The 16,088-nt window shown below is 31.6% G+C and overlaps 1 protein-coding gene and 1 non-coding gene across 2 annotated transcripts; one reads left to right on the top strand and one right to left on the bottom strand.

The window, feature by feature from the left end:
* Positions 1-2,674: 2,674 nt before the first annotated feature.
* TRNAL-CAA (transfer RNA leucine (anticodon CAA)) lies at positions 2,675-2,758 on the top strand. Its single transcript has one exon. It is a non-coding gene; the product is annotated as a tRNA-Leu (tRNA).
* Positions 2,759-4,909: 2,151 nt separating this feature from the next.
* On the bottom strand, positions 4,910-7,370 carry LOC132068381 (putative protein phosphatase 2C 53). The gene is made up of 3 exons (XM_059461952.1): positions 6,863-7,370; positions 5,546-6,064; positions 4,910-5,407 (listed from the first exon to the last, which is right to left on the bottom strand). Exons 1-3 carry the CDS (start codon positions 7,277-7,279, stop codon positions 5,243-5,245), a joined length of 1,101 nt encoding a protein of 366 aa, XP_059317935.1. The 5' UTR covers positions 7,280-7,370; the 3' UTR covers positions 4,910-5,242.
* Between the last annotated feature and the right edge of the window lie 8,718 nt (positions 7,371-16,088).

Genomic DNA, 16,088 nt, shown 5'->3' with positions numbered 1-16,088 from the left:
TACAATATAAAAGAATTATAACTATTTTCTTTATTTTATTATATGTATTAGATTATCTTTTATTAATTTTATATGAAATAATAATAACATATTCAGTGTGATTTCACAAATGAGATACGAAAAGGTGGTATATGATGAAGAAGAAATCCTTGGAGCCTTCCGAGGGAAAAAGCGAAAAGAGAACAGGAAAGTGATCTAGGGAGAGAAAGGAGGTGAGAGATGGTTAGTGGGGAGGTGATAGTATTGGACAATGCTCAAAAATGGAATATTTTTTTGTTTGTTTTGGTGGGAAGGAAAATTTGGATTTGGAGAAAATCAATTGGGGAAGACGAAAAAAGAAAATATTGATATCAAAAGCTTTTTATTGTTATTTTTTGTCAACTTGGAGATTAAAGTTAATGAAATGGGATAATGAATCTGTCCAATTTAGGGAAGAAATGATAACGATAAAAAAAATTATATATTTTATTTACGAATTCTTGCATTATTTTTTTTACTAATTGCATGTAAAAATAATTAAATTTAATATTTGAAGGGAGAGAGAGATCTAGAGAGTAAATGGAGGTCGGAGAGGGTTCTTTTGAAGAGAGAGATTGAGTGGGGAAGCGATAGTATACGACAATGCTCAAAATTGATTTTTTTTTTTTTTTTTTTTGGTGGAAATGGAAATTTGGATTTGGAAAAAATAAATTGGGAAAGAAGAAAAAGGAAAATTTTGATATCAAAAGCTTTGTATTGTTAATTTTTGTCAACTTGGATATTAAAGTTTAACGAAATGGGAAAATGGATCTACCCAACTAGGAAGTTCTTTTCTATGCTTGCTTACAATTTAAATACAGAAGAAAGTGATTTTATAACATTTTTATATTTTATATATATTTTTTTTTACTATATGTATAAAAAATAACTACATAATAGGAATAAATATTTGCAAAACAATATCAAATCTCCTCTGCCAAATCACCTATTGGAAACGTTGGTAGATGGGTCCTTAGGAGCAAAGGGATTTGGCTAAATTGAGTCGTTAGGATTAACTAGTTTACTTTATATTAACTAGTGTAGAGATATTAAATTATCAATATAGTTTCACTTATAATAATATGTCAACACTATATAATTTATTAGATTTTTTTATGTTATTAGTACATAGTACAAAGGGGGTGGGGCGAGGGTTCTCTTTTGAAGAGAGAGATGGAGTGGGGAAGTGATAGCATACGATAATGGTGAAAATAATTTTCCTTTTTCTGGGTGAAAATGAAAATTTGGCTTTAAGGAAAAGATCAATTGGGAAATAGGTTCTAAATTTTCTAGTTTGTGTTTAAAAAAAAAAAAAAAAAAAAAAAAATATCACGCTTTCTATTGTCATGTTTTGTCAACCTTGAGTGATTTTTTTTTTTTTTTTTTTTAAAAAAAAGTTAATGAAATGGGATAATGTATTTGTCCAATAAGTATAAAGATTTTCTATTTTATTTACGGATTCATGCATTATGTTATGTATTATTTTTTATTGATTTCATGTGATATAATTATATAGTTAAATAAATATTTGCTTATCAGAAAAAATTAAAATAGACTACAAAATAAGGAGACCATTGGGGTTATTTGGTACACGAACTAAATTATCTCAGGATTGTAATTATGGTCTACCAAATAGCGTATAACATTAATCTCAAACTTAATCCTGGGAATGGGATATCCCATCTTATCTCGGGTAAATCACCCGTTGGAGTCGTTTGTGTATGGGTTAAGAGAATTTGGCATAAATAAAGCCTTCCTTATATAGGAAAGGATTTAAGTTAAAAATATATATATAAATATATTTAGATAAGTTACATATATATATATATAAATATATTTAGATAAGTTATATATATATAAATCCCCCGGCCAGACAAAGGAGGGATTTGCTCTTCAGGTCGAGCTCGTCGCACCGAGCTTGTTTAGTCTTGAGTTACCTCTTTCCGTGTGGTTTGCGAGCTATTGCATGCGGAAATCTTTTCGCGACCAAGGCACCAGGGGGTAGCGGTTGCGATGTTCCCATGTCATCAAAAAAAAAAAAAAAAATATATATATATATATATATATATATATATAAATATATATAATCATTTACATTATCATTAGTAGCACAACCATATTTAGACAAATTAAAGTAACAATCACATTATTGGATTCTCTGAAGATGAGTTGCGCAAGTGGCCTTCCGAGATCATCAAGCAACGACTTGCATTCATCAAGGATGAGTGAGAATTTATCATTTACTTTTTTGAGCATAGAGCATATTACTTAGGGAGTCAAACTCAATCTTTCAAAGATATGTCGTTCAATTCTTTGCCAGTTATAAATCCATGAAACAAAGCAAGCGGTTCCACTTAGATAATTGAGGTAGAAGAACTCTTAGCGTGTTCAGGGCGCAAAGTAGAGCGTTTGGTAGCCTCACAAAATCAAACGACACACGTAAGCCTCGCGTGTTTTAAAGAACTCCGCCCCGAGGCGAGTCCTAGCAAAGCCTTTTGAGACACTGGTTACATTTAATAGTTAACATGATGGTGTAAAAATTTAACTTAATTTTTTTTTTTTTGTATTTTCGTGATTTCGGTGCCATGTTTGTGAGGTTATTTGAAGCCCACTAGATTTGATAATAATTAAACTAGACAGCTTTTTCAACCAACCAGTCAGGATGGCCGAGTGGTCTAAGGCGCCAGACTCAAGTTCTGGTCCTCGTGAGAGGGCGTGGGTTCAAATCCCACTTCTGACACAACAACTTAAGCATTTTTTATTTTTTTTTTCGTTTTGCACCCTGTTGTATATTGCTTGCTTAGTTTAGACACGAACTGTAATGCTGGAAGTTCTATCAAAAGTTATCCCATTTCATGTTGGTTTCCTTTTTGTCTTCTACTTCTACTTGCATTGTCTTCTCGTTGGGAAAATTTACCGCTCAAGACATTTTCTTTTGTAGGTCCAAGTAGGGCTAGTCAAATGAGACTGAAAAATCGATCTGAAGAGTTAAACCGAGTTAAAATCGACTTAATAAACCGAAAACCGGCTTGGTTTGATTTGATTTGATTTTAAATTTTAAAAACCCGATAACATTTGATTTGGTTTGGTGTTAAACCAAAAAAACCCGAACCAAAACCGAACCAAACCGATAGATACATACATATTTAAAATATGATATATATATATATATATATCTATATCTTCTTCAAAATTTTGGCTCAGACCAAGTCCAATATAAATTCAAATAATTAGAAAGTGAAAAGTGTAGCCCATTTAAGTTTAGGTAAAATAAAATAAAAATTTGTTAAAAGAATAATTTTTTTCCTTATCGAGTTTTACTGCTCCCTCTTTTTACATGCCATCTTAATTACTACTAATAGACTAGCATTTTATCCGTAACAAATTAAAGGGAAGAAAATGGCAATTAATTTAAAAGATTTGGTAGATGACTTTGTCTTTCTATTTATCATTTTCGTTTTAACTTATGTGCTTTTTCCTCAATGCTTCATAAACACGACGAGTTCGATAACAAAATTCCGCATGACCGCGTAATATCAAAAGGCTATATGTAGGGAGAATTAATAAGCTTAAAAGTAGATGTTATGTTTCAGAATTCCTATACCCATATCCATATGCCTATACCAAAATAAAGTTAATGAATTAATAAAGAAGATTCTTAGATTTGAGTGGATCACGTCAAAAGCCGTATTTGGGCTTACCATTTAATTCAAAGGCTCTTGTATTAATACATTCTTAAAATCCAAAACCGCAAAAGCAGAACCAAACCGATAAAACTTCAAACCGATAGAATTTATGCTATAATGGTTTGGTTTGGTTTGAATATTAAAAAAAACTGACTTAATTGGTTTGGTTTGGTTTGGTTTTAACCAAAAACTAAGTCAAACCGGACCATGAACACCCCTAGGTCCAAGTCTCCAAGATGCAATTGATCTCCTTTAGCTTTGGATTCCATGAAGCGTCTAATGAACAAAATTTCAGCACATTCAGGTAGTTGCAGTTGGTGCTGTTCTTATTGTTTTTTACCTCCACTTTTGCTTTTTGCACCTAATTGTGTGAACAATTCAGCTCCCAAATATGGAACTTTATAATGGTATACAGTATACTGACCATACTTTAGTTACATCTTTTAGCTCGTTGTGGAAAAACACATATCAGAGGGCCAAAAGGGTCTTTTAACCGTTAATAAAATGAAGAAAACTAGTCTAATTAGCATTTTGCAATAGTATCTTCAACTGAAGAATTCATTCAGCCAACGCTTACTCTTTCAAATTACTCTTCAACTTCATTCCTAAAGGTGTTTAAAGCCACTAGTTTATTGAGAATATAGAAAATTGCCTGACGGCTTGTAATTGTTTATCATGATCTGTAATGGACCTGTTATATGATTTTCGTCAGGTGCTGCAGTGAAATTATTTATGCATTACAGTTGATCAACTATTTAACAATCAAAATGAGAAAGAAAAATATTAGAATGTAAAGCTTGAGAAGATTAACTTTATAATGGTAGACAGTATACTGACCATACTTTAGTTACATCTTTTAGCGCGTCATGGAAAAACACATATCAGAGGGCCGAAAGGGTCTTCTAACCGTTAATAAAATGAAGAAAACTGGTCTAATTAGCATTTTGCAATAGTATCTTCAACTGAAGAATTCATTCAGCCGACACGTCTCTTTCAAAATTACTCTTCAACTTCATTCCTAAAGGTGTTTAAAGCCACTAGTTTATTGAGAATATAGAAAATTGCCTGACGGCTTGTAGTTGTTTATCATGATCTGTAATGGACCTGTTATATGATTTTCATCAAGTGCTGCAGTGAAATTATTTATGCATTACAGCTGATCAATTTTTTAACAATCAAAATGAGAAAAAAAATATATCAGAAAGTAAAGCTCGAGAAGATCTAATTCTGAGTGTCCGCTAAAAAAGACAAGAAAATACAATTCATAAGCCATTAAAATCTAAAACTGCATATCTAATTAGATGATTAAGGTTGACATGTCATCCGTTCCATTTGTATGGGGGATAATATACACGAAGATCATGTCGTTCTATAACCTACTTTGCTTCCATCGAGCAGAGTGGCTAACATGTTAAGCCTATACAAATGAAATTTTACTCCAGATGCTCCAAGAAAATGTCAAGAGTCATTTGAAGTGGTCCAGTCGATGACACACATATGAACATCAACTATCCGAGCAGATTCTTCCAAGCACTGGTTTATTGAACAAATTGGCGCAGCTGAATGACCATTGCGGTTATGTCATCAGCGGATCCTCTCGTTACTGCCAAATCAACAAGCTTTTTGCAAGCAGATAAAAGCTGTAGGTTATCAACACCTACACAGAAAGGTCTAAGTAGATCCACTGCTTCCTGATTACTTACCTGAAAATTTATACAAAAGAAAATTTAGCCTCCTAATTTACATTATAAACTTGAAAACTTGGAAAATTTCAAAGCTTCAGACGACACGTGTTTGTACTACAGTTGAAATGAGATAAAAAAAAAGTGTGTGTTGGTTACCTTTTCCCAAAGACCGTCAGATGCCAGGATCAAGAATTCACATTCTGGTTCAATCGTCAATATTTTCGTCTCTGGTTCAGCCACTACCCATCTCTTAAGACGGGAATCTCCTAATCCTCTTGACACAGCAAGAGATCCTTGAATTCTCCACACACCCCGGACACAATCTACATAGCCACCGAGGCGTTGAATTCTTTCCATTTCATCTTGCCTCGAAGGCTTATGATCAACTGTGAGTGCCTCTGCTACTCCTCCCCTACTCATAACAGCACGACAATCACCAGCATTTGACACAATAAGTTCTCCATTCTGTACAAGTGCTGTCACACAACAACTCCCTCCATTTGCATTTAGCTTTAGAAACTCCGCGTCTGTAGTGAGGTAACCCTCTCTGACTGCTTCTTCCAGTCCCTCTTCACTCCTCGACGCCACTTCAGTTATAATGTTCCTGCCTAAATTTTTTACTGCGAATTCTGCAGCTTTTGCTCCACCATGTCCATCAAATACACCAAAAAAGGCCTGAAATAGGGGAAATAACACTCAGCATTAGAATATATCTATCTAATTCAATAACTTCCAATCACTTTCTGTAAGTCATCACACCAGTTCATTAAACTCTCATTATACATGCTTATTACGCTATAAGGCAGAATCGTATCGATTTGTTTAATGAAGTTGAACGTCTATGACGTTAATTTCAATTAATTCGAGTAGTTTAACAGCTCAATCATACAAATTATGTCAAACCATTTATATGACTTATTCGTAAAATCGCGCTTGTTTGATGTGGGAGTTAGTAATACACCAAAATCTTCTTCACATAGTATAGAAGTATCAAACAAATCATCGTCAACAATAACTACTACACATCAATTCTGTTATGTTTGGAATTTGACCCCTTTCATTTCAAGCAAGCAAATACCCTGTATCTATCTTTAGAAAAAATTCCCAACCCAATTTTGGAATCCTCAATTGAAGATTGAGATACCCGTCAATAATTTAAGTTATCCTTCAAAAGTCCAAAAATTAAGGATATAATGGTTAAAGACACTAAACTATTAACCTTTTCACAAGTTTCACACCCAACTATCAGCTATTCTTTTTTCTAAATGAACTATCACCACACCTAGTTGAGTAGATTGTGATAATTCAGGTAGGAAATATTGAGGTATGTTTTAATACTTATCTAAACTCGATGTATTTTAATACATAAATGGTGATAAGTCAAATAGAAAAAGGAAAAACTGGTAGTTGATGTGTGGTTTTGATCATTAACTCAAAATTAAGAGATAGATAAAAATTTCTAGCAAATAATACCTGTTTAGAGCCGTTCTTAGCATCATCAACTATAGCTGAATACCGATCTTCCATATCACCTCTTTTTTTCCCTCTTTTACAATACACAGAGTATCCTTCTTCTTCAACTTCAACTTCATCCAACCTACTCTCTTCTTTTAGTGTTTCATCAACGTGTCCCAAACCTAACGACACAGTCGGAATCATAATATTCGCTGGCCTTTTTCTCTTCGAAATCAATGACGACGACGACGATGATGATGACGTGGAACAAGTCAACGGCTCCTCATCTTCTCTTACATGCCTGTTGTAGCAAGTCAACGGTGATTGTATTTGTATAGATGATGGTTTATAGTAAAATGGTGAAACTGGTTTTGGTGTATGTGAATGTGATGGTGAGAATATAGGAGAGCTTGTTATTGCTATTGCACAAGGCATTTTTGGTTTTTGCTCTTTGTTTTTTTGGTTCTTGATTTTTATTTTAGGTTTGATATGCAGGTTTTAGTTTGGTGTACGTAAATTTGGAAGCAATGGGGTATTTATATTGACGTTGTTTGAATGTGTTTGGTTCTTACTTGAGTGAATGAGTCACCAACGCGCCATGCAAGTGTGGTGCAAAACAAACAAAAAAGACAAAACTTGTTGAAGAAATATCTACTAATGTGAATTGTATTTTCATGATGACACCGTCAATGAAGAAGTTTTTGTTTGAGCTATTTCTTGATCTTTTCTTTGTGTTGTTGAAGATTTCAGCTTTTTCACATGTTTAATAGTTCAAAACCTCAAAAACACAAATATTTAGCTTTTAAGTTAACAATATATATTTGCAAAGACAACCCAAACAAATAATTTTTGTAAAAACAATCTCCCTTTCTCTTTTCCATTTGCCTATGTAATGAGAAATAGTTTTAAAGTTATATTTTTCTACAAAAACTTAAATACGCAAATTTAGTTTTTTGAAACTCCAAAACATACTCCACGTAAAGAATTTCTTAATAGTTGATATTTCTTGGGTATTTGGTCTAGAAATTTAGGTTCCGGAGAACAATTCCTACTATAATAAAAAGAAGAAGAAATCAGATAAGTTGAATGCTAATTTTTGTTCACATTCAAATAAAAGTTATTCATAATTGACAAAGAAATCAAGGAAAAGTTATCATTCTTTAAATTCCTTTCACTTGTATGTAAACGAAAAAAGAATTGTCATTCTTGAAAGCAACTCTGGTTAATTTGTGAAAGCTTCTAGTAGTATGAGAAAGGTACAAATTATAAGAGGATAATGGAGAAAAACTGGACAAAATTCAGTAGCAATTAGGTTATACGCATTTTTTGTGAGAGTGGGGGAACGCCCATTTGGCAGTCAGCTGGTCTTTAATGGAAAAATGCGTTCATACCAAATGGTATTAAATGGTCAAACACGCTTAGTTGTATTTGGCTGTGGATGGCTGGCTGCTTTCTAGTTTCTACTACTTTCATTTCAATTTTTGCATCATAATATAAAATAATTATTATAACACAAAATTGACACTACTCTTACTCGTTACTTAGTATAGTTAGTACTGAACTGGCGCTTAGTTGTATGACTCGGTCTTTGCTTCTTCCTTGGAATTTCCTTTTTTTCGGCCGACCATACCTAAGATGCTTCGTCATCAAACTAGTCTCAATCAGCAAAAATTTATTGGTATCGAATATTTATATCAAATTATATTAAATACAGCAATAGTTAAATCATTATAAGGTAAGAATATATTAATTGATCATAATTTGTGCGTGCACCACGTATCGTGCATCAACTGATTTGATATAAAGACGCGGTACATATATATATATATAAATTTTTACTGTCCCAACATCACCTGCTAAAACCCCAACTAATTAAGAATATATTTCATTTAAAAAAAATAGTAATCATCTAATACTCGGAAATTTATTGTCACGATTAATCTAAATTCACGTGAGTTTAGGCCAGATGCTGGGTAAAGGCATATGCGCTCCTTACTAGAGAGTTTTTTATTTTCGGAATTCGAATCTAAAATTTTCGATCATAAATAAAGAGATTTTATCTATCGCCTCACCCCCTTTACTGGTAGAATATATTTCCTTCATATCATCACATGTGATATATCTCTTACTCAGCTTGTCTAAATTAAAGTTTGACTTATATAATTGGAAGTAACATTTCTGTTTTACGCAGAGCGACATATTTATTGGGATCACACTTGATCCAAAGTTTACTTTTTTATTAGAAGAGAAAAAAGAAATGGCAAGTAAAAATTATTTACTCCACATTGAAAAATGAAAAAATGTACATCTCTTCCACATTAACCGTGTAAGTTTCGGGTGTAAATCATTCATGAGCTACTCTATCACTTAAATTTTAAATATATTCTTCATATGGTACTAGAGCAACATTTATAACCTCGTTTCTTCAAATAGTTCTCTATCTATTGTTCTGAATTTCTCCCTGTCTACTTGAATCGAGTCGCTCTAGGCTCCTCTCTCATATAGTCTATCGAGATATCAATTTTGCCTCGAAGCTGTTTCTTAGCATGTTAAGCCACTCTCGATATTTCAAGTTCACTTTTTAACTTTTGATGAACCACCCAACTTCTAAAACTTTATGTCCAAAAGATCAAACAAAAGAAAATCAATGTCGCTCTAGACTCCTCTCTCTCATATAGTCTATCTAGATATTAATTTTGTCTCGATACGCTTCTCCGCATGTTAAGTCACTCTCGATATTTCAAATTTACTTTTTAACTTTTGATGAATCACCCAACTTCTAAAACTTTATTTCCAAAAGAAACAAAAAGATCAATTTAGGCATAAATCATAAATTCGATTATACGTGTGGGAGGGTACGGTGTTAATAAAATAATTTGTTTGTATCTCATTAGTTATAAGAGTTCCCAGACAAGTATAATACTTCTAAACTATTCGGCTTAATACCTTAATTAACTGACCAGTCATTTGAAAAAAAGAAGAATAAAAACTGAGCGGTCATTATATTTCTTTTCTTTTTGAATGGGTTTGATGGTGGTCAAATTGAGGAGTTGCAACAAATGATTATCCAACGAAATACTTTTCCTTTTTCTATATATAATATAATATTAATCTGATTCAGTCATTGAGAAGGTTGAATCTCGTTGGACTGAGCTAAGTCATAGTTAGGGGTGTATATAGACCGGGTTGGTTCGGATTTTTTAAAGACCAAACCAAACCAATTGCATCGGGTTTTTAAATCTATACACCAAACCAAACCAACAAAAAAGTCGGGTTTTTCAACCTCGGGTTTTCTCGATTTTTTTCGGGTTGCTGGGTTTTCGGGTTTTTCGGGTAAAGTCTTCATACAAAACATATAACTTGTACTTCAAATATTTCTTTAGTCCTAGTAAGATACGACTATCTAATTAAGATATTTATTAAGAAAATAACACAAAACGTGATGAGATGACATTGTCTAAAATATTAACGAAAAAAATTAATGAAATTGCATAAAATAAAATTGTCATAATCTAAAAGTACTAAGTCATGCTACAATAAATACAACTAATATATAAGGCATGTAGAAAATGATCATAATCTTAAAGTTCTAAGTCATGCTAAAATAAGTACGGCTAATAAGTATTAATTACATGACTAGATATTAAAGAAAAAAATTAAATTAAATTATGTATTTTCACTTTCTAAACTAATATAAAACTAAAGAATAGATATCAAAATTATTGTCATTCAGTGATAGATATGAATTTCTTCCAAGCATTAGTATTGATTTGATTTTTGTTGAGTTTTATTTGAGTTACTAATATCATTGAGCTATAAAACTTATTAAACCATTCAAAATTCTAATTCCAAGCTTGAAATAATATGTTAAAAGACAAAAAACTATGAAAAAAATTAAAGAAACATTTATAAATTACATTATAAATAAATATTTCTATGTATAAAATATGTTTGAAATTTTATAAATGTAATGTCGGGTTGGTTTGATTCGGTTTGACTTTTTTTAGCTAAAACCAAACCAAACCAATAGTGTTCGAGTTTTTCTTTTTAAAATCAAACCAAGTCAAACCAAACCACTAATCGGGTTTTTTTCTCGGTTTGGTTCGGATTATCGATTTGGTGCGATTTGTCGGTTTGTTTTGTACACCCCTAGTCATAGTACAACACCTTTTAGTAAGTACTAGTAATAAATAAATTAAAGTTTCAAATATGTAGGGCTTCTACATGCAGATAGTAGTACTTTGTCTAATTATGAACACTTCTGTACAAGATGGATTCAAAATTCAAGATCTTCATTCAAATTTCAATCTAAATTCACGTGAGTTTTGGCCCAAAAGCCCGGTAAAGGCGCATGCGCTTCTTACTAGAGAGTTTTTTTATTTTCAGGATTCGAATCTAAAATTTTCGATCATAAATAAAGAGATCTTATTTATATCCTCACCCCCCTTTAGTGGTAGAATATATTTGCTTCATATCATCACATGTGATATATCTCTTTCTTAGCTTGTCTAAATTAAAGTTTGACATATGTAATTGGAAGTAACATTAGAGCGGCATATTTGTTGGGATCACACTTGATTCAAAGTTTACTCTTTTATTAGAAGAGAAAAAAGAAATGACAAGTAAAATTATATACTCCATATTGAAAAATGAAAATATGTATATCTCTTCCACCGTAGCCGTGTAAGTTTCGAGTGTAAATCATTCATGAACTACTTTAAATTTTAAATATATTCTTTCATATGGTATTAGAGCAACATTTGTAACCTCATTTCTTCAATATTTCTCTATCTATTGTTTTGAATTTCTCTCTGTCTACTTGACTCATCGAGTCGCTCTAGGCTTTTCTCTCGTACAGTCTATCGAGATATCAATTTTGTCTCAAACACGTTTCTTAGCATGTTAAGCCACTCTCGATATTTCAAGTTCACTGTTTAACTTTCGATGAACCACCCCAACTTCTAAAATTTTATGTCCAAAAAAAAAAAAATCAATTTATCCATAAATCATAAATTCGATTATACGTGTGGGTGGGTGTAAATAATATGTTTGTGTCACATTAGTTATAAGAGTTCTCAGACAAGTATAATACTTCTAAACTCTTTTTCGCTCACTACCTTCATTAACTGATCAGTCATTTTTTTTCAAAAAAAGGAAAAAAATTGATCGGTCATTATATTTCTTTTCTTTTTGAATGGGTTTGATGGTGGTTAATTTGAGGAGTTGCAATAAATGATCATCCTAGGAAATTCTACTTTTCATTTTTTTATATATAATCTGATTCAGTCATTGAGAAGGTTGAATTTCGTTGGACTGGAACTAAGTCATAGTACAACACCTTTTAGTAATAAATAAAGTTTCAAATATGTGGGGCTTCTACATGCAAATAGTAGTACTTTGTCTAATTATGAACACTTCTGTATAAGATGGATTCAAAATTCAAAATCTTCATTCAAATTTTAATAGCAAATTCATTTGCCCTTAAATGAGGAAATAGTCTCAAGTACTGCTGCTGTTTTTTGTCTTTTATTTTTCTTTTCTTTTGATTTATTTATTTTTTCTTGGGGGTACTTTTTTTTGGGGTGGGGGCATTCAAGAAGCTAAGGATGACCACAGCCATGCATTGCATATACAGTCTGATGAAATATTCATACCAGCCATTTTATTTTGACCGACTCACCACAGTAAAATTCTAGAAGTTCTTTTTTATAGATAAACCTATTTATTTTGCGCCAAAGTATTTGGTTAGTGTTTTTTATTAATAATCTTTTGTTCTTTGTTTTTTTTCTTCTTCTTTTTTTTGGTCGAATCTTGTGTTCTTTTTGCTAAAAGATGTATCACATCTTCATGAATTTTCTGTCAAGTAAAATCGGAACGTTGCTTACTTGCTTAAATATAATCATTTTGACCTTGGCATGCTATATCTTTATAATTATCTACCTCTCTCTGTGTGTGTATATTCCAATAAATATTTTGAACACTTTAATCAGTCTTAAGAGTACTCTTTTCATTAAGTGAAGAAAACTAATTAAGCTATTTCTTTTATTTTGATCTTGGTGTGTTATTTCTTTTTCGATTATATTTCTCCCTTTATGTTTCAATAATAATTATTTTGAACACTTTTAGTACTGGTAACATCAATACAAGAACTTAATGGTTTTTCAATCACAAAAAAAAAAAAAAAAAAAAAAACCTTAATGATTCCACACCCCCCCCTCTCCGAATTACATACCATTCCGGTCTATTACGTAACATCAATATCAGAACCCGTATTGTGCACAGTCCCAAACACAGATGAAAAAGTTGAAAAGGGAATAGATTAGTTTGCATTAATAATTGTAAATTTACTCTTCCAAATATACCAAGCAAATAGCAGAAGACACAACATTTTAAAGCTCGGCATGTGATGTCATGTCAAAATTAATTATTGGGCCCACTGTAGGGCAATGAGATATGGGCCCTTAAAGGGCTAAAATGTCCTTACATTAAAAGAAAAATAAAGTAGCAACAATAGCATCTTATATGAATCAATGAGGAAACGAATTCAGCTGACATCACCAAACTAACTCGCCAGCAAGCAGGCATGTTGACGATTAATAATAAAGTAAAATAATATCTAATTGGAGAAGAAAATATTATCGCTATGCCATTGTGCTTAATGAGTTGAGGAATTGTTAATTGTTTGAATTAACCATCATAGACACTATTGCAATAAAATTAAGACACGTTTATTTTTTTTCTAAAAAAAAAAAAAAAAAAAAAAAAAAAAAAAAGGAGAAACAAAAAGAAGGGGACAATTGACACGATAATTTGGAAGCGATTCCCCAAGATGCACATGGTTATTAATTAATTAAGGACTAAAAGCATTACAACTGTTATTAAGATGGTTGACCAAATTTTATAGTATATAAAACTATAAATTGAAGTTTTCTTATCTTAATTTTAGTTTAATTGGGAAGAACGTGCTACTTTCTGCATCGTGTGGCCCAAAGGGATGAAATAAATTTAAACCAACCATGTGATCAGTGACTTGTGGCATCAGAACTAATTATGTATTTTATAATTTGTAAAAGAGTTTAAGCAAAGTTTAGAGTGTACGTGTTCCATATGAGGGGAGAAATTAATTATGTCGGTGTAGCAGTTCTCCTTCCAATGATGTTTCGTTTTCTGCTAAATAATTCTTGCCACCCCAAATTATATATTTTGCTAGAGTTACTTATTCCTATGACAGCTAATACTTATTTTTTAAATATAAGTCATATCTGATACTTAATAATTAGAAAAATATCTTTTAAAAATGACATCAAATAAGGGAAAATAATTTTCACTTTTGGATGGGACAAGTAATTTTTCTTCACAACTAACCCTTTGTTAATTTTATAAAAGTTCTTTACAGATATTTAAATGTTATTATCAATATTTAGTACTCAAAGATTTCATAAAAGCACCACTTGATTTGCTACTTTTGTTTCAAATTCTTACTATTCAATTGACCACCGATTATTGTTTTAATATATTTTCCAAAAAATAGATAAGCCATTTTTCAAAAGATACTTTTTGGGACATCGCCACCCAGAAAGTCTAATGTAATATCAAACTTCTCTTATGAAATTATATTAGGTATGTTGATGTTGGAATATATTTTCTTTTTTTTCTCAACGTGATTTATGTGTTTTGACTGGCTATTATGTAACTTATCCAGTTAAAGATATATCATGCTGTACTGATTTATTGCTAATACTCAAACTCAATGTAGTTCTGTTGCAATGCGTGTGTGGTATATTTTTTTCTGTCCTTTCCAATTTCGGTTTTCTTTTTCTTTTAAGTAAAAGATTCCACTATTTGGAGGGAAAGAAGCTTTAATGCAAGAGAATTAGGTCAAGGCTAACATAAGTCACTCTTACCAAATTAACTATCTCTAAGTACTAACAATGCATTGATTTCATGTATGTTCACCAAATTTAATTTACTTAATTAAATTACAAAATCAAATCGTCACAACAAAATTATTAAATTTTATCTGTTAAACAATTATAATTTTTTTTTATCACATCAAGTTAATTAATTAGACGATGAATTTTTAAAAAATCAATTGACGAGTAAATTTAAAAACATTCAATTCATAAAGTTAAAAATCCTTTTTGCTGAAGTCTATCTCTAAAATCCAGATAAGGAAAACCTTTTTGTACTTGTATGATTCAGCTAAGCTTCTCTGTGACAGCGTGTAAACAAATTGTCACCTTGCTGCCACGTGTCATTCCCATTGATGAGCTGTTCTGTGGAGTTATTCCCAAATAGCCATGTCACTCTCCACGTGTCAATATGGATATACATAATAGGGAAAAGGGTTAAAAATACCCATCTATTTTGGAAAAAGGGCTAAAAATATCCTCCGAACTTATTTTGGGTCAAAAATACCCTTCTCATCCTTAAAGTTTTCAAATATACCCCTGCCTGAAAGAAATTATCCCATAAAATACTGGAAATTATTTTTTTAAACTCCTCCATCATTTAAACTTGACCCAACTAAATAATAAACATAAGATCCCCTTATTCCCCAATCTTATGGATTATTATTTAGTCAAATGGTTTCATTTAAAGCTTTAAATGATTGGGGGATTTTAAAAAAAATGATATTTCGGGTGGGTATTTTTAAAAAATAAAGACTATATGATTTTTCGGAAAACTTTTTCCAAAGATATAGGAATATATTTTTCACCCAAAATAAATTCAGTAGGCGAGGATATTTTCACGTCATGGCTTCCAACCCATATCAAATTAAAAAAAAAAAGAAAGGAATATGATATTTTGACCCTTTTCCCTACATAATACTCTCTCAAGCTCCCTCTATATATCAATAATGAACAACTAGCCAGATTTTAGCTGAGATTTGAGTCTGCATATATTACTTAAATTAACTGTATTAGGTATGAATTTACTAACAAATTAAAAGACCTATAAATTAAAAAAAGATATCGAATTCATAAAATTAAAATCTTAAACTATTCTCCCTGGGGTCTATCTCCAAAATCCAGATAAGAAAATATTTTCTACTTATATGATTCAGCTAATTAGCTTCTCCGTGACAGAGTGTAGACAACTTTACATCTTACTGCCACGTGTGATTTCCATTGCTGAGGTGTTGTGTGAGAGCTATCCCCAAATAGCCATGTCAATCTCCACGTGTCAACATGGATATATAATACTCTCCCAATGCCCCTTCTATAATAACGAACAACCAGCC

This window comes from Lycium ferocissimum, chromosome 8 (genome assembly GCF_029784015.1).
Source record: "Lycium ferocissimum isolate CSIRO_LF1 chromosome 8, AGI_CSIRO_Lferr_CH_V1, whole genome shotgun sequence".
Lineage (NCBI taxonomy): Eukaryota > Viridiplantae > Streptophyta > Magnoliopsida > Solanales > Solanaceae > Lycium > Lycium ferocissimum.
The sequence above is the reverse complement of the archived record's forward strand: the minus strand, read 5'-3'. Positions and strand labels throughout refer to the sequence as shown.